General features: G+C 44.8%; 1 protein-coding gene across 1 annotated transcript; it reads right to left on the bottom strand.

The window, feature by feature from the left end:
* Positions 1 to 669: 669 nt before the first annotated feature.
* On the bottom strand, positions 670 to 23,771 carry LOC127568503 (speriolin-like protein). The gene is made up of 4 exons (XM_052012373.1): positions 23,570 to 23,771; positions 13,107 to 13,475; positions 1,278 to 1,429; positions 670 to 993 (listed from the first exon to the last, which is right to left on the bottom strand). The coding sequence occupies exons 1-4, from the start codon at positions 23,769 to 23,771 to the stop codon at positions 670 to 672; spliced, it is 1,047 nt and encodes a 348-aa protein (XP_051868333.1).
* Positions 23,772 to 25,334: the final 1,563 nt, after the last annotated feature.

Genomic DNA, 25,334 nt, shown 5'->3' with positions numbered 1-25,334 from the left:
TACAAAGGAGATATGCAGGGCAAGTTCTTTTTCACAGAGCATGGTGGGGTCCTGGAATGCACTGCCAGAGGTGGTGGTGGAGGCAGATAGCATTGAAGCATTTAAGAGACTCTTAGATAGTCACATGAAGATGCAGAGAAGGGAGGGATATGGTCAATATGCAGGGAAGAGGGATTAGATTAATTGGGAGTCATTGGTTTAATTAGTTCGGCACAACAAAGTGGGCCAAAGGGCCTGTCCTGTGCTGTATTGGCATTGGTTTATTATTGTCACTTGTACCGAGGTAGTGAAAAACTTGTCTTGCATACCAATCATACTGTTCTATGTTTTATGTTCTATGTACAGGCAATTTGCATCCAAAAGCTTAAGAACCACAAAGATAAAGAAATAAAGGCTCTCAGATCCAATTGGATTGAATGAATCTGAAGAGCTATTGAGTCATCCACAGTTACACCTCGTCAACATTTAAAAAGATTTGGCAAAAACTTTTTTTTTCTAAATTCATAGATTTATTTATAACTCTTCTGCACTTCAGATGCTAAGTGCACATATAATAGAATAAAATGGGGACACCAATATTTTCTGCAACATATTTCAATAGTTTTTTTTAAAAAGAGCACAATAAAAGTTTTATTTTAATCTAATGAATAGCATTAGCTGCTGTGGTGGTCACCATGGAAACAGAGGTTTCTTGTCATTGCGGGACAGCTCACATAGACAATTGAGCAGGACAAGGGTGTCCCGGAGGAACTTGGCAGGCACCATGTCAATGACCAGCTTGCGCAGGATGATAGGGTTGTATGTGATGTTGGTGTAGGCATTGGGACGCTGCTTGAGGATTCCATAGGTGTTGACCAGGAATTCACTGAAGCCCGTGTGGACGTCTGTTTTGTAGTTGAGTTTTTCCAGTTTCGCTAATAAAGCCGTGTAACACTGTGTCATTTCCTTCCATTTCTGCTTATCCACTGTTCCATCGATGGGATTAATGGAATTCTGTGAGAAACACCAGAACACATGGAATTAATGGGTCACCAGAGATGTTCTATCCTCTCTCTTATGTTACATTCAAATGATCCCCAGTGAATCACTACACTACACTAGAGTACAACAGAGGGCAAGAAACTAGTACTTCTGCAAGGTGTTCATTTCATTACAAATGTTTCAATTAAATTCCACTAAAATACTCCTGAAATGTACAAACTAAATTCCAGTTTCTTGAATCTGATCTAACCTTCTTTATAAGACACAATACGGCAAGGTGGGAAGGTGGGAGGTACCTGCTTGATTTTTGATGGAATGTTGGATACCGTGTATCCATACAGCCTGGTTAGCCCTGGGAACACATGTGCAAGGATCCTCCGATCCAGCTGGAAAGCTATCTCCCCGATGACTCGACTGTTCTTCTCCAGGTTTGAGAAGGAGTCCATCTCTGAAAGAATCATAAGTGTGGAGTCAATAGCAAGGAGGAGAGTGCTGAGTTTCAGAGAACACAGCCATATTAATGAATTAGGTAAAAGCGTGATAGTGAAGCTCAAATATAAGAGCATAAAAAATGTGGGAGTGGGCCAATCGGCCCCTCCTGCCTGCTCTGCATTCGGTAAGGTTGTGGCTTATCCTCACCACCACTTTCTTGTACTAACCCCGTGCAGAACACAGAAATAGAACAGCACAGGAACAGGCCCTTTGACCCACAATGTTGAGCCAAACTAATTAAGCTAATGACATCTAATCCCTTCTACCTGCACATGATCCACATCCCTCCATTCTCTGCATATCCATGTGCCTATCCCACAACTTTATTCCTTGGAGCGTAGGTGACTGAGGGTCGACATTTTAAGAGGTGTATAAATCATGAGGGGCATGGATAGGGTGAATGTGCACAGTCTTTTTCCCAGAAAAAGGAAATCAGAAACCAGAGGGCATAAGCTTAAGGTGAGAGGGGAAAGATTTAAATGGGACCTGAGGGATAAGCTTTTCACCCAGAGGGTGGTCCGGATATGGAACAGGCTGCCAGAGGAAGTGGTTGAGGCAGGTACATTAACAACATTTAAAAGACACTTGGACAAGTACATGAACAGGAAGGGTTTAGAGGGATACAGGCCAAACGTGGGCAAATGGGACTTGCTTAGATGGGCATCTTGTTGGCATGGACAAGTTGGGCCAAAGGGCCTGTTTCCCTGCTGTATTACTTTATAACTCTAAAACTCCATGAGTTCATCATTCTGAGTGAAGAAATGTCTCTGCACCTCAGTCCTAGATGTTTTTCCATGTATCCTGAGACTCTGACCCTTTTTTCAAGACCCCCAACCAGGGAAAACAAGCTCCCTGCATCCAGTCTGTCGAGCCCCATCAGAATTTTATATATTTTAATGGCCTTTCATTCTTGAGTGAATACAGGAGTCAACCCAATCTCTCATTGTTATCCAAGGGTTCAATCTGGTGAACACTTGTTGCATTCCCTCTATAGCAATTGCAAACCTGCACAGTGATCTCACCAAGGCCCTGTAGAATTATAGCAAAACATCCTTGCTCTTAAACTCAAAGCTTTTTGCAATGAAGGCTAACATTTCATTGGCCTTCTTGGTTATTGCACATGCAAGTTTGCTTTCAGTGACAGGAACACAGACACCCAGGTCATGTTGTACACCTACAAGAATCAAGAACTAGAGGGCATACAATAGGTTTAAGGTGAGGGGGGAGAGATTTATTAGGAACCCGATGGGCAACTTCTTCACACAGAAGGTACGGAATTAGCTGCCAGAGGAAGTGGTTGAGACAGGTACATGAACAACATTTCAAAGGTACTTGGACAGGTACATGGATAGGAAAGGTTTAGAGGAATGTGGGCCAAACACGGGCAAATGGGACTAGCTTAGATGGGCATCTTGGTCAGCATGGACCAGTTGGGCTGAAGGGCCTGTTTCCATGCTGTATGACTCTAGACTCTAATTCCCAACCTCTCACCATTTAAGTAGCACTCTGCCTTTCTGTTTTTCTTACCGAAGTGGATAACTTTTAACGTGGACATTTATCCACCTTATGCTTCATCTGCCATGTGTTTGCCCACTCAATGTGGGTAAAATGCCTTGAAGTCTTTTTGCATCTCCCTCACAACTCACAATCCAAACCAACTTTGTGTTGTTGACAGATTTAGAAACTTAACGGTCAGCACCCTAGACCAAATCACTGTGAATACCTGTGGCCTGATCCCTGATTAGGCATTACCCTGCCAGGCAGCACCTGCCACCCAAGAAAATCTCATTTATTCTTTCTCTCTCTTTCCTGTCTGTTAACCAATTTACAGTTCAGGCCAATACAGTACCCCCAATCCCATGTACTTTAACTTTGCACACAAGTCTCTCATCAAATGCCTTCTGAAAATTCAAATGCACCAAAAGTTCTTTTTTATCTATTCTATTCATTACATCCTCAAAAAATCTCCACTAACTTTGCGAAACACAATTTCTCTTTCAGAAATCCATGTTGACTTTATCTAATCCCGTTGATATTGTTTGTATCACATCCTTTTAAATAGACTCCAATCTGCAGGAACTGTTCCATAATGTATAGAATGTTGGAAGATAACAGTCAATGGTTTCAATACTTCCATGGCTACATCTTTCAGCAATTATCAGGCACTGGGGATTTATTGGTCTTCAGTGCCATTCATTTCTCCAGCACTTTTTTTCAAAGAATACTTTTTTTTAGTTCTTCCTTTTCATTAGACTCTTACCTCCCAAGCATTTCTGGGAAGTTATTTGTGTCAACTTCCACAAAGACAGAACCAAACTATGTGCTTAGCTGCTCTGCCATTTCTTTGTTCCCTGTTACAAATTTTCCTGTTCCTCACTACAACGTCCTACATTTGTCTTCAGAAAAATTTTCTTTTTGTATGCTCAGAGAAGCTTTTACGTCCCTTACAAGTTTACTCTGTGTTTCCTCTCCTAACCAAACTCTTGGTCTTTTTCAGCCGAATTCCGAATTTGCTCCCAGTTCTTAGACCTGAAACTTTTTCTGGCAACTTTCTACGCCTCTCCTTTGGATCTTTGCTGAGGCCTCGGCAGAGATCTTTGTATCTTCGTTAGCCCCAGGTGAGGTATCTGAAGACATAGCTAATGTTGTGCCTTTATTTAAGAAGAGCACCAGGTATAAGCAAAGGAACTGCAGGCCAGTGAGCCCTCCATTAGTGGAGTCACAAGAGACTGCAGATGCTGGAATCTGAACAACAAACAATCTGCTGAAGGAACTCAGCGGGTCGAGAAGCATCTGTGGGGGGAAAGGAATTGTCGACGTTTCGAGTCAAAACCTTGCATCAGGACTGGATGAGGAAGGATATGCAGCTGTAGTAGTGAGTCTTGGTAAGAATGTGGTCAACGAGCCAGAGAGCAGTAGAAACTATAGAGGGGGAGCAGTGAGATAGGGTCTCACAGAGAGAGGAGGAAAACTTCTTCAAAGTCAGCATACCTTGAAGAGACTTCACAGTGGGGTAGCAGTGGGGAGAGATAATCTTTTTCTCAACGTTTTGGATCAAAACCCGCCCAAAACATCGACAATTCCTTTCCTCCCACAGATGCTGCTCGACCCACTGTGTTCCTCCTGCGGATTGTTTGTTGTAACCTTACATCGATGGTGGGAAAGTTATTGGAAGAGATTCTGAGAGAAAGGATTTATTTGCATTTGGAAAGGCAAGGACTGACTAGATATACTCAGCACGGCTTTGGGTGTTGAATATCATGTCTCAAAAGCTTGACTAAGTATTTTGAAGAGGTGACCAAGAGGATTGACGAGTATGTGACAGTAGACATTGTCTTCATGGACTTTAGCAAGGCCTTTGACAAGGTCCCACATGGTAGATTGGTCTGGAAGGTGAGATCACATGGGATCCAGGGTGAGTTAGCCAGCTGGACACAAAATTGGCTTGGCGGTAGGAGGCACAGGGTGGTGGTGGTGGAGGGTTGTTTTTCAGATTGGAGACTGGTTAGTGGTGTACCACAGGGATTGGTGCTGGGTCCACTGTTGTTTGTCATAAATATTGGTAATTTGGATGAGAATGAAAGTGGCATGATTAGTACTTTTTTAGGTGACACCAAAATTGATGGTGTGGTGGACAGTGAACAAGGTTGTCTAAGATTACAACAGGATCTAGATCAACTGGGAAAGTGGGAAAGGGAATGGCAGATGGAATTTAACTCGGGCAAGTGCAAAGTGATGTATTTTGGCAAGTTAAACCATGCCAGGACATACTCATTGAATGATAGGGTCCTGGGGAGTGCTGTTGAACAGGGAGACCTAGGGTACAAATACATGGTTCCCTGAAAGTGGCGATCAGGATGGTGAAGAAGGTGTATAGCATGCTTCATTGGCTGAGGCACTGAGTACAAGAACTGGGATGTCATGTTACAGTTATATAAAACGCTGGCGACACTGCACTTGGAGTAATGAGCACAGTTCTGGTCATCACACTGCAGGAGAGATGTGATTAAGCTAGAGAGGGTACAGAAAAGATTCACAAGGATGTTGCCTAGATTGGAGGGCCTGAGTTTTTAGGACAGATTGGATAGGCTGGGTCTGTTTTCTCTGGAACAAAGGAGTCCAAGAGGTGACATGATAGAGATATATAAAATTGTCAGAGGCATAGAAAGGGTGGATAGCTAGTGTCTGTTTCCCATGGTGGGGATGTCTAAAACTAGAGGACATAGGTTTAAGGCAAGAGGAAGCTGATATAAAGGGAATCTGAGGAGTAAAATTTTTCAGGTCAAAGACCCTTCGTGAACTGGGAGAGGGAGAATACAAGTCAGTTTTAAGTTGCCTGACTTGTTGAATGTTCCCAGCATTTTCTTTGCTTATACACATCACTGAAGGCCAACACAGCAGACAACTAGGAGAACAAATGGTATGTTAGCCTTTATTATGAGAGAGCCCCAAGAACACTCTACGCAAAAAAGATGCATTTCACTGTGTGTTTTGATGTACATGTGACTAATAAAGATATCTTATCTGGTTTGATTACAGGAGTAAGGAATTTATTTCAATTGCACAAGACCATGGTGAATCCACACCTGGAACACTGTGGACAGTTTTGGTCTCTCTACCTTAGGAAGGATGTACTTCCCATAGACCGAGGCAAGTGACAATTCATTAGACTGGTTCTAGGGATGGTGAGTTTGGCGTATGAGGAGAGACTGGGTTGGTACTCTCTAGAATTTAAAGGAGATCTCTTCAAAACTTCAGAACTTCCAGAATTGTTAAACAGCTCAATACACTAGATGCAGACTGAATGTTTCCCTTGGATGAGAAGTCTAGAACCAAGGGGTAGGCCATTTAGGATGGAGATGAGGAAAGATTTCCCCCACCATCCGGGCTGTGCCCTCTCAATGCTGCCATCAGGCAGGAGGTACAGGAGCCTGAAGACCCACACCTCAGGCTTCAACAACAGCTTCTTCCCCACTGCCATCAGGTTCTTGAAACCACCTGAGAAACCCTAATTCTAACTTGGACTATAATTCCCTCAACTTGCACTAATGACGTTTATTTTTGTTTATTGCGTTATGTAAGTTATGTATAATTTATGTAAATATGTTTAGATAATTGATGTTTGTCAGGTTTGTAATGTACTGTGCTGCTGCTAATGCTGTAAAAAGCTAATTTTCATGGCATTTGTACCTGGACAATAAACTTGAACTTGATTTCTTCACTCAGAGGGTGCTGAACCTCTGGAATTCTCTACCCCAAACATCTGTAGAAGCTTAGTCACTGAGTTCTTTAAAGACTAAGACTGAGAGATTTCTCAACTTTGCGGGAATTAAGGGATATGGGGACAGTGCTGGAAAATAGCAAACGTGACCTTGATGAATAGTGGAGTAGGCTGCATGGCCTCTCCTGCTCCTGTTTTTATGTTCTCATGAATTAAAACCCAATCCTCCCATGTTAGTCTTTGGGCTATGCATTGTCAGTCTGCTGTGGCTCAGGTAATAATCCAGAGATTATTACATTTGTGGTTCTACTTTTAATTTACTCCCTATCTGCTCAGACTCCCTCAGTAGAACCTTTCTCTTAGTCCTGCCTATGCTGTTGCACAATGAACCATGACAATTGGATCCACTCCCTTCCAGTTCTTCATCCTTTGCAGTTTCCACTGAAGTTTCCAACGCCAAAGACATCTTCCCTTCCTCCCATTTCAGCATTTTGAAGGGATCACTCCCTTTGTGACCTCCTGGTTTGCTCACCTGCCATTCCCCACCACGTGGCACTTTCCTGAGCAACCACAGGAGGTGTAATACTTGTCCTTTCACCTCCTCCTTCCTTCCCCACCATTCAGGGTCCAAAACAGTCTTTCCAGTCACGAGTGCAATTCACTTACGCCTCTTCTAGCCTTGTGTATTACATTTGGTGTCCACAACATAGCCTCCTCTGCACTGGAGAAACCCAACAGAGATTGGGTGGTTGCTTTGCGGAACACCTGTGTTTGTCGACAGGAGTCACCCTGAGTTTCCGGTTACCTGCCCCTTTAATTCACCAGCCACTCCCACTCTGACATCTCTGGCTGTGGCCCCCTGCACTGTTACGACAAGGCCAATGCAGGCTCAAGGAACAACACCTTATCTTTCCTCTGGACTCACTGCAGAATTCAATACTGAATTCTCTAACTTTAGATAACTCTGTCTGCATCAAGACTGGCCATTGTTGCCTGCCATCCCTTTTTCTCTCACTTGTATAGTCAGGCCTATTGGGCTGTCCAGACCGGACAACTTCACACAGACTTTTCAACATTAGCACAGACCAAGGAACGTAACTGCCTCTTAACAGTCACCTCGTTTCACCCTATCAGAGGAACTCCCTTTGTTCCACCCACTGCCCTTCTCCGCCTTCTCCGATAACTGCCTCTCTTTGAGGATGTGTTGAAGTTGTTAAATAATATCAAGACAGATAAATCTCCGGGGCCTGACGGGATTTTCCCCAGGTTGCTTTGAGAGGCGAGGGAGGAGATTGTTAAACCGCTGGTAAGGATCTTTGAGTCCTCGTTGTCCATGGGGATGGTGCCGGAGGATTGGAGGGTGGCGAATGTTGTCCCCTTGTTCAATAAAGGTAGTAGGGATAGTCCAGGGAATTACAGACTGGTGACTCTCACGTCTGTGGTGGGTAAGCTGTTAGAAAGGATTCTAAGGGATAGGATCTATGAACACCTGGAGAATCATGGACTGATTAGGGACAGCCAGCATGGCTTTGTGAAGGGAAGATCTTGCCTCACAAGCCTGATAGAGTTCTTTGAGGAGGTGACCAGGAAGATTGATGAGGGTAGTGCGGTGGATGTGGCCTATATGGATTTTAGTAAGGCGTTTGATAAGGTTCCTCATGGTAGGCTTCTTCTGAAGGTCAGAGGCCAAGGGATCCAGGGAAGCTTGGCTGTGTGGATTAGGAATTGGATTGCATGTAGAAAGCAGAGGGTTGTGGTGGAAGGAGTGCCCTCGGATTGGAGGACAGTGACTAGTGGTGTCCCGCAGGGATCGGTTCTGGGACCTCTACTTTTTGTGATATTTATAAATGACTTAGATGAGGGGGCGGAAGGCTGGGTTAGTAAGTTTGCAGACAACACTAAGATCGGCGGTGTTGTGGATAGTGTGGAGGGCTGTCGGAACTTACAGAGGGATATTGATAGGATGCAGAGCTGGGCTGACAAGTGGCAGATGGAGTTCAATCCGGAGAAGTGTGAGGTGGTACACTTTGGAAGGACAAACTCCAGGACAGAGTACAGGGTAAATGGCAAGGTACTTGGCAGTGTAGAGGAGCAGAGGGATCTGGGGGTTCATATTCACAGTTCACTGAAAGTTGCCTCACAGGTGGATAGAGCAGTTAAGAAGGCCTATGGGATGTTAGCTTTCATAAGTCGTGGAATTGAGTTTAAGAGCTGAAAAGTGATGATGCAGCTTTACAAAACTCTAGTTAGACCACACTTAGAGTACTGTGTTCAGTTTTGGTCGCCGCATTATAGGAAGGATGTGGAGGCGTTGGAGAGGGTGCAGAGGAGATTTACCAGGATGCTGCCTGGATTAGAGGGTATGGAATATGAGGAGATGCTTAAGGTGCTAGGGGTTTATTCACTGGAAAGGAGGAGGATGAGAGGAGACATGATAGAGGTATATAAAATATTGAGAGGAATAGATAGAGTAGACAGTCAGCGCCTCCCCTCCAGGGCACCAATGCTCAAGACAAGAGGGCATGGCTTTAAGGTTATGGGTGAGAGGTTCAGGGGAGATGGCAGGGGGAGGTTTTTCACCCAGAGAGTGGTTGGTGCATGGAATGCACTGCCTGGGGTGGTGGTGGAGGCAGATACGTTGGACAGGTTCAAGAGTTTGTTGGATAGGCATATGGAGGAATGTGAGATAGAGGGATATGCGGGAGGAAAGGGTTAGATAGTGTGAGGGTGGTTTGATGGACAGCACAACATGGTGGGCCGAAGGGCCTGTTTTGTGCTGTATGGTTCTATGGTTCTCAGTTCTGATGAAAGGTCTCAGACCTGAAGCGTCAACTGTTTCTCTTTCCACAGATACTGCCTGAGCTGCTGGGTTTTCCCTGTATTGCCTGTTTTTATTTCGCACTCCTACTCCATGTTCCTCTTCAGCCCAGAGATGCCCTCATCTTGCAGTACAAGGCATTCAGATCTCATGCTCCTGGTTGCAGTGGACAGCGCTCATCCCTCTCACTAGAGTATCCCATTTTCCTTTCTACTCTCTGCACTTTGACAGTTTCCTGTAGCAAAGGTCGGTCTTCTCATCCTTCCATCCTGCCCACTCTTGTCCCCAAGGGTTGCAAGAACCTCAAACCCATCAGGCAAGTGCAGGGACCGAGGCACCTGTCTAACCATCTCTCAGATCCCTGTACCTGCTTCACTGGCAGTCACACCCTCCTGCCCCTGACTATGTGTCAATTCTGAAGAATCTAATCCAAGGGGTATTGCCACTTCTTGGAGCAGAAGATCCAGGTGACTTTTTCCTTTCTTATGTCTCTCAATGCCTGCAGCTCAGACTCCAGCTCTTCAATTCTATTTCTCTGCCTATATCGTAATTGACCATTATTGCTCTAAAGCCATCAGTAGCTCAGTGTTCTTCCCTCTCCGTTAGCACACTTCATATTTCACTGTCACCTTCCAACTGTCCCCGTTAACAATGAATCCCCACAGCACTCCTGGCCTTAACCTGTCGGAGACATTCCCTTTATCCTATCCATTCCTCCCCACACTTTCTAGAGTCATAATCATTGAGCTATACAGTGCAAAAACAGACCCTTTGGCCCACCATGTCCATGCTGACCATTGTATTTGGGTATACCAGTCCCATTTACCGAATTTGGTCTGTCATCTTTTGTGCCTTGGTGATTCACGTGTTAGTCTAGGTGCTTCTTAAACATTGAGAATTCCATGCAACTTAAAGCTACCTCTCTTTCCCAGTTCTGATGAAAGGTTTTGACCTGAAACACTAACTCTAGTTTCTCTTTCCCACAGTTGCTGTCAGACCTGCTGTTTGCATCATTTGGTAAATTGGTAAATTGGTTTACTATTGTCACATTTACCGAGGTACAGTGAAAAACTTGTCTTGCATACTGTTCATACAGATCAATTTGTTACACAGTGCATTGAGGTAGTACAAGGTAAAACAATAACAGAATGCAGAATAAAGTGTTATAGTTACAGAGAAAGTGCAGTGCAAGTAGACAATAAGGTTCAAGGCCATAATGGGGTAGATTGTGAGATTAAGAGTCCATTTTATCGTTCTTGGGAACCATTCAATAGTCTTATAACAGTGGAATAGAAGCTGTCCTTGAGCCTGGTGGTTCGTGCTTTTGGGTATCTTCTGCCCGATGGGAGGGGGGAGAAGAGAGAATATCTGGGGTGGATGGGGTCTTTGATTATGCTGGCTGCTTTACCAAGGCAGCAAGAAGGGTAGACATATTTCTGTTTCTGCAAAACTGGTACCCAACTGGAGAAGCAGAGAGACCTCCAAGGATTGTAGAGCAGGAGGAAGTTACAGGGGAGGAGGCATGAATTTTTTGAGGGATTTCAATGCAGAGGTAAGAAATTTAAATTTGTGATAATGCCCAACCAGGTCAGGGAATGTTAATGAATGGGATTTGGTGTGTTAGATGCAGGGAGTAAAGTTTTGATGAGCTGAACTTTACAGAAGGTGGAAAGCGAGTGTGAGGTGACTGGCGAAAGAAAAGTATGCTCACTCCACAGTGTTTCTCCTCCACAATGGGTAGAGTTGACAAAGCAAGCGGGTTTCACCAGAAACATTGGTGCTGGCACAAATTAACATGGATAGTTACCCAGATCTCCCAATCTACAGAGACTTACTGACCCTCCCAGCTCACAGCGTGGTCTCCCAACATGTACAAACCCTGATAGGGTCATACAGCCCGGAAACAGGCCCTTTGGCCCAAATGGTCCATGCTGTCCAAATTCCTATCTAAGCTTGTCCCATTTGCCCACTTTGGTCCATATCCCTCTAAAGCTTTCCTATCCATGTAGCTGTCCAATTGTCTTTTAAATTTTGTTAATGTTAGTGTAGAAGGTTGCTGTAGATTACAACAGGACATTGATAGGATGCAGACCTGGGCTGAGAAGTGGCAGTTGGAGTTCAATGCAGAAAAGTGTGAAGTGATACACTTTGGGAGATTGAATTTGAAGGCAGGACACTTAGCAGTCTGGAGGGATCTTGGGGTCCATGTCCATAGATCCCTCAAGGTTGCCACGCAGGTCGATAGGGTTGGTTAAGAAGGCATATGGTGTGTTGGCCTTCATTAGTTGGGGTATTGAGTTCAAGAGCCGTGAGGTAATGTTGCAGCTCTATAGAACTCTGGTTGGACCACACTTGGAGTAGGGTGTTCAGTTCTGGTCACCTCATTATAGGAAGGATGTGGAAGCTTTAGAGAGGGTGCAGAGGAGATTTACCAGGATGCTGCCTGGATTGGAGAGCATGTGTTATGAGGGTAGGCTGAGTGAGCGAGGGCTTTTCTCTTTGGAGAGAAGGAGGATGAGAGGTGACTTGATAAAGGTGTACAAGATGATAAGAGGCATAGATCAAGCGGAAAGTCAGAGACTTTTTCCCAGGGTGAAAATGACTAACACAAGGGGGCATAATTTTAAGGTGATTGGAGGAAGATGTAAGCGGGATGTCAGGGGTAAGTTTTTTTACATAGAGAGTGGTGGGTGCATGGAATGCACTGCCTGCAGATGTTGTGGAGGCAGTTACATTAGGGACATAAAAGAGACTCTTAGATAGCCACATGAATGATAGAAAAATGAAGGGCTATGTGGGAAAGAAGAGGTAGATAGATATTAGAGCAGGATAAAATGTCGGCACAACATCGTGGGCTAAAGGGCCTGTACTGTGCTGTAATGTTCTATGTTCTGTGTTCTATGTTAATTGTTGATAGGGTACAGAAACATAGCAGTTTGCAGGATAGAATGAAAAGAATCTTGAATAAACATCTGATCTCCAACCCAACAGAAAAGCCTCTGGGCTTTGACTTTGTAGAAAACATGGGAAGTTCTAAATCAGTTCTGAACCAGGTACGGCCATTGGATTCACCTACAATACAAATGCCATATTAGGAGTTCTGTAGAATGTGACTGTGGTAACCTTGAACAAATGATGGACAACCCTGTCCCTTGTATGAATGTTGGGTGGTGCCACAGATTGATAGACATTACCTTGACAAAAGCTTGAAAGCACACACCACCATACTCAAGGACAGCTTTTATCCCGCTGTTATCAGACTCTTGAATGGACCTCTCATACATTAAAAGGTGAACTATTGATCTGCCAATCTACCTTGTCATGGCCCATGCACTTTATTTGTCTACCTGCACTGCACTTTCTCTGTAACTGAAGCATTATATTCTGCATTCTGTTTTTTTTTACTACCTCAATGTAATTATGTATGGAATGATCTGTCTGGATGGCATGCAAACGAAAGGTTTTCACTGTATCTCGGTACACGTGACAATAATAACCAAAATCTCCCCTCAAGAGAATTGACTGGTTAACTATCTTCAACTGGAGTTGTAGTTCATGCTCCAAGCTAGCCATACAATAGAAAGAAAGACTTACCATTCACGTAAAACACTCGTGTCTTGTTTCCTTCCTCAAGGAACAGCTTTTTAGATTCGTCAGACGTGGTTGATTCTGAAAACCAGATCTTCTTGTTCATGGGCCGGGCCTCAGAGTCGGAAAGTTGGCTGTTCACATCATGGGAGCTGCTTGAGACATTGGGATTATTGGTTTCGAACAGCTCAGTGGTGCGACAGTAACTGGGGACCTGAGCTGGCTGCGGTCCGCCGAGAGTAGTGTTGTAGCTCACTGCATGGGAGTCATCGGACAGTGAAAGGGTGAGAAGGTTCTCCAGGGTTGGACTTGGCTGCCGGATGTCCTGGAAGTCACTGGGGCTGGTCTGCTCTGGTGAACAGCAGAATGTGGCACCTATGCAACATTAGTCATAAATATTGTGAGCATAAAGCACTTGAAAAAGTTACCAGCTACTGGGTTCTATCCTGACCTCCGGTGCTTTCTGTGGAGTTTGCTTGTTCTCCCTGTGGCCGCTTGGGTTTCCTCCGGGTGCTCTGGTTTCCCAGTTTCCTCCCACATCCCAAAGACATGCGGGCTGTTAGGTTAAGTAGCCACTTCAAACTGTCACCCGATGTGTAGGAGGATGGTAGAACGGGGTGGTAGGGGTGGTGGGGGTGAGAGAGTTCATGAGAACGTGAGGAGCTTACAGGAAAATTATTGGGGAAGAGATTGTTCTGCATAGACCTGCCGAAGTACCCTCCTTGATTGTGTAAATCCCCTATTCTACGTTTGTGGTTTGAATCATACAGCACAGAAACAGGCACTTCGGGCCAACTGGTCCATGCCGACCAAGGTGCCTGCCTAAGCCAGTCCTATTTGCCCACGTTTGGCCCATATCCCTCTCAACCTTGCCTATCCATGTACCTGTCCAAGTACCTTTTAAATGTTTTTAACGTACCTGCCTCAACCACTTCCTCTGGCCCAACTTCTCCCTATGACCCATTAGACTTTAGACTTATTTCCACCTTGAGATCAAATTAGCCTCCAACAGTGGCAGCGATATCACCGTTGGACACCTTGGAGCTGTTGCTTGGCATTTTGCTGATGTGTTGTTTGAGGGGACGGAACGTGAAAACATATTACCACAGAGCTCAGACCCTGAGAGGAACCAGCAATAGAATTGCTGCTATAAACAGCAGCAGTACTGCTGTCGCTGCCATGGGATCGCAGCATGTAAAGAGACTGCATCTCCATATATTTCCATACCACATGATTTCCTTTTTAGCCCATTCACTTCTAATACTGACATGGGAGATGTTAGGCAGAGCATTGCAGCGAAGGTTTTCTCCCAGTACATAAACACTAGGGGAGGGAGCAATGTGTGCTGGCGTGTGGGGGATGCTTGGAGGAGAGCTCTGTATCAGTAAGGGGTGGGTGACACGGATCAAGTGGTGCAAGTCCAATTACCTTCGACCCGTCTCCCCAGTTATCAATCTTGACACTGCCACCAGCTCTTCAAGTCGTCCTTAATTTTGAACACTGCAGTGAAATCACCCCTTCCCTAACTCAGCTCTCAAAGGTCCCAACTCCCACCTCTCTATTTCATATGAAATAAATGGTCACATATCAGGCTGTTTATTAGACCTAAATGTGCATTCTAGGCCTTCTAGTGAGGGCTTTTCTCTTTGGAGAGAAGGAGGATGAGATAGAGGTCTTGATAGATGTGTACAAGATGATAAGAGGCATAGATCGAGTGGAAAGTCAGAGACTTTTTCCCAGGGTGAAAATGACTAACACAAGGAAGCATAATTTTAAGGTGATTGGAGGAAGATATAAGGGGGATATCAGGGGTACGTTCTTTTACACAGAGAGCAGTGGGCGCGTGGGACGCACTGCCTGCAGAGGTTGTGGGGGCAGATACATTAGGGACATTTAAGACACTCTTAGATAGACACATGAATGATAGAGAAATAGGGAGCTATGTGGGAGGGAAGGGTTAGGTAGATATTAGAGTAGGATAAGATGTCGGCACAACATTGTGGGCTGAAGGGCCTGTACTGTGTTCTATGCTCACCACCCCACCTACCTGTGTTGCCACTTTCAGGGAACTATGGACTTGAACTCCAAGGTCTCTCTTTTCATCAACATATCTTAGTGCCCTACCATTTACTGTACATGTCCTCCCTCTGTATGACTTCCCAAAATGCATTCTCGACTTGCTGGGATTAAATTTCATCTGTCAGTGCACCACCCAACCTTCAATCTGATCTATATCCTGCTATAGCTTTAGACAACTTTCCTCCCTATCCATAACACCACCAACTTTTGTGTCATCTGCAAACTTACTGACCAGACCTCCTACATTCATATCCAAGTTGCTAATATACATCACAAACAACAAAGGTCCCAGCACCGATCCCTGCAGTACACCACTGGTCACACACTTCCGATAGAAAGGCACTCTTCCACCACTACCCTCTGCCTCCTATCACTAAGCCAATTTTGGATCTAATTAGGCAGCTCGCCTTGGATCCCATGTTCCTTAACCTTCTGGACCAGCCTACCTTGCAGGACCTGGTCAAATGCCTTCCTAAAGTCTACCTTGACAACGTCCACTGCCCTGCCTTTGTCAATTTTCTTAATTACTCCTCAAAAAGCTCAATCAAATTACAGAGACAGGATATCCCTCTCACAAAGCCACGCTGGTGATCCCTGATCAGCCCTTGCCTTTCCAAATGCACCTAAGTCATATTCTTTAGGATTTCCTCCAATAATTTCCCTACCATTGATGTAAGGCTCACTGTCCTATAGTTACCAGGCTTAAACCCAGCTGCCCTTATTAAATAAAGAAACAATATGAACCATCCTCCAGTCTTCTAGCACCTCAGCTGTAGCTAATGAAGATGCAAAAAATTCTGTCAGGGCCACAGCAATCTCTTCCTTTGCTTCCCACAGCAACCTGAGATAGATCTCATCCAGCCCTGGGTATTTATCAACCCTTATGCACCCCAACACATCTAACATAGAAACATAGAAAAACTACAGCATAATTCAGGCCCTTCAGCCCACAAAGCTGTGCCGAACATGTTCCTACCCTAGAAATTACTAGGCTTACCCATAGCCCTCTATTTTTCTCAGCTCCATGTACCTATCCAACAGTCTCTTAAAAGACCCTATCGCATCCGCCTCCACCACCGTTGCTGGCAGCCCATTCCACGCACTCACCACTCTCTGAGTAAAAAACTTACCGCTGACATCTCCTCTATACCTACTCCCCAGCACCTTAAACCTATGTCCTCTTGTGGCCACCATTCCAGCCCTGGGGAAAAGCCTCTGACTATCCACCCGATTAATACCTCTCATCATCTTATACACCTCAATCAGGTCCCCCCTCATCCTCCAGCTCTCCAAGGAGAAAAGGCCGAGTTCCCTCAACCTACTTTCATCAGGCATGCTCCGCATTCCAGGCAGCATCCTTGTCAATCTCCTCTGCACCCTTTCTATGGCTTCCACATCCTTCCTGTAGTGAGGAGACCAGAACTGAGCACAGTACTCCAAGTGGGGTCTGACCAGGGACCTATATAGCTGCAACATTATCTCTCGGCTCCTAAATTCAATTCCCCAGTTGATGAAGGACAATACACCATACACCACCTTAACCACAGAGTCAACCTGCACAGCCGCTTTGAGCGTCCTATGGACTCGGACCCCAAGATCCCTCTGATACTCCACACTGCCAAGAGTCCTTCCATTAAGACTATATTCTGCCATCATATTTGAATGACCAAAATGAACCACTTCACACTTATCTGGGTTGAACTGCATCTGCCACTTCTCAGCCCAACTTTGCATTCTATTTATGTCCCTCTGTAACCTCTGACAGCCCTCCAAACTATCCACAACACCCCCAACCTTTGTGTCATCCACAAACTTACTAACCCACCCCTCCACTTCCTCATCCAGGTCATTTATAAAAATCACAAAGAGTAAGGGTCCCAGTACAGATCACCGAGGTACACCACTGGTCACTGACCTCCACTCAGAATACGACCCTTCAACAACCACTCTTTGCCTTCTGTGGGCCAGCCTGTTCTGGATCCACACTGCAATGTCCCCTTGGATCCCATGCCTCCTTACTTTCTCAATAAGCCTTGCATGGGGTACCTTATCAAATGCCTTGCTGAAATCCATATACACTACATCTACTGCTCTCCCTTCATCGATGTGCTTAGTCACATCCTCAAAAAATTCAATCAGGCTCGTAAGGCAGGACCTGCCCTTGACAAAGCCATGCTGACTATTCCTAATCATATTATACCTCTCCAAATGTTCATAAATCCTGCCTCTCAGGATCTTCTCCATCAGTTTACCAACCACTGAGGTAGGACCCACTGGTCCAAAATTCCCTGGGCTATCCCTACTCCCTTTCTTGAATAAGGGAACAACATCCGCAACCCTCCAATCTTCTGGAACCTCTCCCGTCTCCATCAACGATGCAAAGATCATCGTCAGAGGCTCCGCAATCTCTTCCCTCGCGTCCCACAGCAGCCTAGGGTACATCTCATCCGGTCCTGGCGACTTATCCAACTTGATGCTTTCCAAAAGTTTCAGCACCTCCTCTTTCCTAATATCTACATGCTCAAGCTTTTCAGCCTGCTGTAAGTCCCCACTACAATCCCCCAGATCTTTTTCCGTAGTGAATACTGACTTAAAGTATTCATTAAGTACCTCATTAAGTATTTCTTCTGGATCCATACACACTTTCCCACTACTGCACTTGATAGGCCCTATTCTTTTGCATCTTATCCTCTTGCTCTTCACATACTTGTGCCTTGGGGTTTTCCTTAATCCTGCCCGCCAAGGCCTTCTCATATCCCCTTCTGGCTCTCCTAATCTCTTTCTTAAGCTCCTTCCTATTAGCCTTATACTCTTCCAGATCTCTAACATTACCTAGCTCTCTGTACCTTTTGTAAGCTTTTCTTTTCCTTTTGACTAGATTTATTATAGCCTTTGTACACCACGGTTCCTGTATCCTCTCATGACTCCCCTGTCTCATTGGAACATGCCTATGCAGAACTCCACACAAATATCCCCTGAATATTTGCCACATTTCTTCCGTACTTTTCCCTGAGAACATCTGTTCCCAATTTAATCTTCCAATTTCCTGCTTGAGAGCCTCATAATTCCCTTTACTCCAAGTAAACGCCTTTCTAGCCTGTCTATTCCTATTTCTCTCCAGTGCTAACGTAAAGGAGATAGAATTATGATCACTGTCACCAAAATGTTCACCCACTGAGAGATCTGACACCTGACCAGATTCATTTCCCAATACCAAATCAAGCACAGCCTCTCCTCTTGTCGGCCTATCTACGTATTGTTCTCCTTCTTAATACTGACATGCTCCAAATTTTCCTCATACCCCTTCCTAAACTCATTATCTTCCACATACTTCTCCTTGGTGACTACAGACAAGAAATATTTATTGCCCACATCCTCTGGGTCCACACATAGATTACCCCTTTAGTCCCTAAGGGGACACACTCATTCCCTGGCTACCCTCTAGCTCCTGATATAGAAAGTCTTGATAATTTGTGCATTCTGCCATTTCACCAAGAAACATACACAATACACAACAACCTAAACATATTACATTCCTTTATGATACAGAGAGAGGCCATTTGGCCCATCAACTTTATGCCAGCTCTCATCAGTCCCATCATTCTCATACCATCACTTACTTCCTGTAATCTAAGATAAGATACCTTTTATTCATCACATGTACATCGAAACACACAGTGATCTTTTGCATTGAGCATTCTGGGGGCAGCCCGCAAGTGTCGCCACGCTTCCGGGCACCAACATAGCATGCCCACAAATTCCTAACCCATACATCTTTAGACTGTGGGAGGAAACTGGAGCACCCGGAGGAAACCCACACAGTCACGGGGAGAATGTACAAACTCCTTACAGACAGCAGCCAGAATTGAACCTGGGTCGTGGGCACTGTAATAGCGTTACGCTAACTGCTACATACCGTGCCTGCATTAACTCCAGCTTGATTCTCCTGCATCCACCTAGGGGCAATTTACAGTGGCCAATGAACCTACTAACCCCCATGACCTTGGGACATAGGAGAAAAGCAGAGCACTAGGGGAGACCCATGTGGTCACAGAGAAAATATTCCAACCTAACACAGGCAGAACCTGGGCCTCTGGAGCTGTGAGGCACCAGCTCTACCAGCTGTGCCACTGTGCTGCCCAACTCCCACCACAACCTTCCTCACTTCTAACCATCAGACCTTCACTGGCTGTTTGTCTTGCTACATTCCCATCATCACTTCACTGAAGAGATTTCTTCTTAAATCACTAAGACAGTCCCTTCCCCTCTGCCATTTCGTTATCTTTCCTGTAGACCTTACAAACTGGGTCACAGTTACTTCCCAGCCCTGACCATTTTACTGCAATGGCTCAGTAATGACAACTTACAATATCCTATCATCCACGTTGAATTGAAGTTTGAAATTCGCTTGATTTGTTTTTTTCAGTCTGTACAATTGTATAAAATATATTCACCCTGCTTTTTTTAAGCTATTGTTTTACATATACTTCTCTCTCACTTTTGCACACAATTCTCTCCCCTGGTTCAATTATTTTACATTTGTTAGCACCTACATTTTCTAACTTTCCACCCTTAAGTTGTGCAGGTTGGTTCAAGAACCGAATGGTTGAAGGGAAGTCGCTGTTCTTGAACCTGGTGGTGTGGGACTTCAGGCTTCTGTACCTCCTGCCCAATGGTAGCTGCGAGAAGATGGCCTGACCCAGGTGGTGGGGATCTTTGATGATGGATGCTGCCTGCTTGAGGCAGCGCATCCTGTAGATACTGCCGATGATGGGGAGGGATGTGCCCATGAGGTATTGGGCAGAGTCCACTGCTCTCTGCATTCTGGCACATTTGAATTGCTTTTATTGGATTGTTTTAAAAGAAGATCTTACCACTGATGAAAATGTGGATATAGTCTGAGATGTGGCAGTGTCTTGGGCCTGCACTGTGTTGGAGTTTGTGGATGAGAAGGCCATGCTCAGTGAACACATCTGATCTCTCTGGCTCAGAAGTATTGAGCTGGAGTGGAGTTTGAAGCACACTAGCACATGAAGCAGGGCAAAGTATCAAACTACTTTGCTCCTGGTGTTAGTCATGCGTGGAGATTAAACAACACAAAGGGGGTTGTTGTGGTTGTTAGTGCACAGAGCAAGAGAAGTCCGGGTGTGGTGAGAGAGTGAGGATTCACAGAAACGATATCCAACAGGTAAGGGTCAATCTGAAGGACAGCTTCAGTGTTTATCATTGCAGCTTGGAGCAGGGGGCTGTCCAAAGGGGAAGACGGAGGGGAGTTTTAGTGCAATAATCATGAGGGGAAAAAGGGAGTGATAGCATCCTTTAGAAGCAGTACTGAATGTCCAGTATGGTACGCTGCCTACCTGTTGCTAAGGTGAAGGACATCACAAACTGGCCTGAAAGGATATAGGAACGGGAGGGGGGTGGGAGATCCAGTCACTGCAGTGCTTGGTAGAACCAATTGTACTGCCAAGTGTAGACAGGAGGGCCAGTTTACGGAGGCCCAGGAGCAGGGAGCTAAATTAAAGAATAGTACCTTGGGTTCTAGCCTAAGGGCTATTATCTGACCCATTGGAAAATTTCCCAAGTGATTGGCAGTGTAAGTAGGTGATCAAGTGGCTGAAGGAACTATGTGAGAAGGAAGGATTCCACTTCATCGGACACTAGTATCAATACTGGGATAGGGATATTCCATTGGGATAAAACCCAGCCGAGACTTGGGAGAAAGGACGCATCAGAAAGGATAAACAAAGCGGTCACAAAGACTTTAAGCCAGTGAATGGGAGTTGGAAGAAGTGCAGAAAAAAGAAAAATGGCTCTAAACAAACTAAGTCGAGCTTATTGTCACGTGCAAAAGTATGGGGAGGTACAGGTACAATGAAAAACTTGTTTGCAGTAGCACCACAGGCACATAGATTAAGACAACACATTGAATATAAGTTATCCATAAATTATACATAAAATATACAAGACAGTGAAGAAAGAAAGACCGTGTAAAACAAGATATGAGTGCAAAAAAAACACAAATCCATGGTAGTGCAAGAAGTGGTTCGCAGCGTTCTGTTGCTGAGGTAGGATGAGGTACAGCAATTCCAATGCACAGGAACACAAGAGGCTGCAGAGAGTAGTGGACACAGTCCGGTTCATCGCAGGCACAGCCCTCCTCACCAATGAGAGCATCTACAGGAGGATCTGCCTCAAGAAAGCTGCAGCTAGTGTCAAGGATCCCCACCATCCAGGTCATGCCCATTACTTCTCTGCAACCATTCAGTTCTTGAACTAACCGGCACAACCATAATCACTAGAGTTCAGCAACACTTTAATCACTTTACACAAAAATGGACTTTGTTTTTATGTTGTTCTACTTGTTTTCTTTTTTGTTTAATTTATGTTTTTCTTGAGAATTCTGCTTGTATGACGCTATGTGATACTGCTGCAGGTCAGTTTTTCATTGCACCTGTGCGTACATGCACTTGTGCGTATGACTATAAACTCGACTTTGACTTGGAAATGCTGGACGACATTTTTACACTTCCTCAAGCTTGCAGTAACGACTGCAAACATTGGAGGTAACGCGCAGCACATCCTGCTCCCTGCACTGAAATCTTGTACCACACTTAGGTTATGGCTTGAAGCTCTAGCTTCTCTGGTCTCTTTAGTTACATTCTCTACTGAATTATCAACCTGACATTTATCAGGAGCTTCCCTTTTTTTCCTGTTTGATTTCAATCCCTGTCTCATGAGCCGTGCAGGTTTGTTATCCGTGGATACCTTCCCTTTCCCCTTCATGGGAAATGCCTCCAGCTTGCACCTAGCAGTCTCCTCTCTGAAGGCCTTCTTGTTTCAGTTAATATTCCACCTGCCAACCTTTGATGCTCAGGAAGCCTCCTGCAATTTTCCACAAATCATAACCTACAACAAACCACATTAAATAGTGCCAATGTCAGACATAATTTTTGAATGTTCACATGTGAACTTAGATTATATCTTGCTGACACCATTAAGCCATCATAATTTCCATTTAACCACTGCTTTTCAGGTACTCCAGCTATAAAACTATTCCACAATATCTCAAGGAGGGCTCATTTTATATTAATGATTTATCCTTAATATTAATTTAAGTAATTGAAGCATCCACACTGATTCATTCCTATCAGCAATTTGAAAATCTCATTTTCTCAGCGATTTCAACCAATAGTTTGTTTCCGTGTTTCTCCCTTTGTCATTCACTACCCAGGGGTGTGGAGTCTTCCTCACTGCTGTTCTCTGAATCCTCCACAAAGTATCCCTTGCCTAAAACTGAACACTGTATTCCTCATGAAGTTAGTACCACTTCAAATCACAATCCATAATGATGACAGACAACCTATGTTCTTTATAAACCCAGGCTAACATACAACAGGGAGGATTACATACACCAGAGAACTGAAGCCACGCTACATTCACATGTCTACCACTTCTTGACATGCTTGACCATTTCCCCATCATTAACATCAGAACAGACCACAGGTCTAATGTTTAAAATTAAAGCTGCAGTAACATTTTTCAAGGCAGATGAAGGCTCCCCAGAATTCACTATCTGGCCAACCTGCAATTAATTTAATCAAACACTTTAAGGTCTCAGGAACTCCTTCCCCAACAGTGCCGTGGGAGCGCTTTCATCAGAAGGACCACAGCAGCTGAAAAAGGCAGCTTACCACCACAGATTCAAGGGAAATAAGGGATGGACACCAAATGCTGGCCTTGCCATTGAATTGAAGAAGACCTACTCCAACTCGATGGCTTACATTGGGATAGTCCTGGAGCACTGAAAGTGGCCACAAGTCCCTCGGGTACGGGAGAGAACAATCCCCTTGGTGCACAATGTAATGTTATCCAGCAACTCCTGATGGAAGCACGCCGATACACAGAATGAAACTTTAACAGGTTGCAGACATGGGAACTTGGTGCAAGTATTTTAAAAAAAGGCTTGCAGTAGATGAAAAGCTAAGTAATACAGACCAAGTCTTAGTGGACAAGTGAATGAGTCAGAAACAAATTAAATATCATATAAATAGAAACCACAACTAATGGAATTAGTCTGAGTAATAGAGGCATGATAGAGCACCTCCGCCCCACTGAGTGCACATCCTGTGCCACGTGGGAAACACAGAAACCTTAGCATTAAGTGTCCTCACTTTCCTAGTTGGTAAAACATAAAGAAAGGAAAGAGAATCAAAGTTTAAAAATGATTTAAAGAACTTGTAGAATCCCAATCCTAAGATGAAAAATTAGATGTTTTGTGGATGTGTGGGATCTGAACCACTCCAACTTCTGACCAATGGAGCATCTTGGAGTACTAAAGATCTCAGACAAGCCCACATGCCAGCTACAAGGCCAACTGACTGAATTACCTCGAACAGTTGAAGCTGTGGTGGAGTGACTAAAGGTTGGCAAACAGTTTGGCTTCTGTCCAAGTGCTGGTGCCGTGTTGGAGGACAGGAGACAACGCAGCTCTTCGTTTTCTTTAAGGAGGGTAATCTGGCGCTTTAGTGCTTTGTTTTCAGCGGTTAGCTTCACATTATCTCGGCGAATCTTCTCGCCGTCATCGCACATGGTTACAAGGCAAGATGAACTGCAGAGGTGAGTGCCTCATGAGCCAGGGAGGATGCTGGTGCTCGCGGCAGCGGAGGGCCGAGCAGCTGCATTGTGACGTCACGACACTGGAACATGTCACAAGGGGAACTGTGACCCAAAGCAGAATCCGAGACCCAATAGAGCCCAACATGGCACACACATTAGTCGCTGCTTGGCAGAATGGCTATCGATACAGCTCTTCTGATCCCAGTGCAAGGCGTGTGGATATCATCACGGATTTGCCTCAAAGACTATCACCAGACCTTCCAAAGCTACAAAATCATCCTCTGTGATACAACATAGTCCCCTGATCAGCAGCCCCAAGCTGGCCTTATTATCCCTACACATTAGAGCTCAGAACTTGCAGTTGTGAAAAAGCTTCTAATATTCCACAGTGACGTATTTAGATATTATAAATAGTTTTATCACCCAGAGTCACACGGCACAGAAACAGGCTCATTGGCACATCAAGTCCATGCCAACCGTTGTACTAACTACACTAATCCCATTCAGCCTTCTATGCCTTGGCTATTCAACTGTCTGTCTTGATGCCTTTTAAATGTGGTTGTATCTGCCACCACCACCTCCTCTGGCAGCACGTTCCAGATATCAACCACTCTCTGTGTGAAAAACTTTTCCCATTGCTCCTCTCTAAACCTCTTCCCTCTAACCTTAAACCTACGCCTTCTTGTTTTTGATGCCCCTACCATGGGCAAAAGAGTCTGGCTATCTACCCTATCTTTGCCTCACATATATACTTCTATCAGGTCACCCCTCGGCCTCCTCTGCGCCAGGGAAAACACGCCCAGCCTATCCAATCTCTCCCCATAATTAAGAAGTCCTCCAGTCCAGACATCATCCTGGTGAATCTCTTCTGCACTCTCTCCTGCATCCTTCCCATCGTGCGGTAACCAGAGCTGCGCACTTTTGTAAAGTTGTAATATGACATCCTAACTCTTATATCTTATGTCCCAACCTATGAAGGCAAGCATACGCATTCTTCACCACCCTGCCACTTTCGGGGAACAATGGACATGTACCCCAAGGTCTCGCTGTTCATCAACAGTCCTTATGGCTCTACCATTGAGAGTGTATGTCTTGCCTTTATTTGACTTTCCAAAATTCGTCATTTTAAATTCAATCTGCCAATCTTCCACCTGCTGTTGCCTTAGACAACCTTCCTCACTGTCCACAACACTACCAATTTTCATGTCATCCACAAACTTGGGAGTCATGTCTCCTACATACATGTCCAAATGGTAAATGTATATCACAGACAACAAACGTCCCAGCACTGATCCACGTGATGCATCAATGGTCACAGACTTCCACCACAACTCTCGGCCTCCTATCACCAAGACAATTTTGGGTCCAATTTGCCTTGCCTTGGATCCTATAAGAACATAAGGAGTTGGAGCAGGAGTAGGCCATCTGGCCCGTCGAACCTTCTCCACCATTCAATAAGATCATTGCTGATCTGGCCGTGGACTCAGATCTACCTACCTGCCTTTTCCCTATAACCCCTAGTTCCCCTACTATGTA

Source organism: Pristis pectinata, chromosome 1 (genome assembly GCF_009764475.1).
Source record: "Pristis pectinata isolate sPriPec2 chromosome 1, sPriPec2.1.pri, whole genome shotgun sequence".
In the NCBI taxonomy this organism is placed as follows: domain Eukaryota; kingdom Metazoa; phylum Chordata; class Chondrichthyes; order Rhinopristiformes; family Pristidae; genus Pristis; species Pristis pectinata.
The sequence above is the reverse complement of the archived record's forward strand: the minus strand, read 5'-3'. Positions and strand labels throughout refer to the sequence as shown.

Bases quoted from the DNA above. Each gene is read 5' to 3' on its own strand.
- LOC127568503 (XM_052012373.1), bottom strand. From the start codon at position 23,771: ATGTGCGATGACGGCGAGAAGATTCGCCGAGATAATGTGAAGCTAACC. The intron at 13,476-23,569 runs GTAATTCAGTCA...AATGTTGCATAG, and splicing joins CACAGCTTCAACTGTTCGAG to GTGCCACATTCTGCTGTTCA. The intron at 1,430-13,106 runs GTAAGTCTTTCT...TGATTCTTTCAG, and splicing joins ACGAGTGTTTTACGTGAATG to AGATGGACTCCTTCTCAAAC.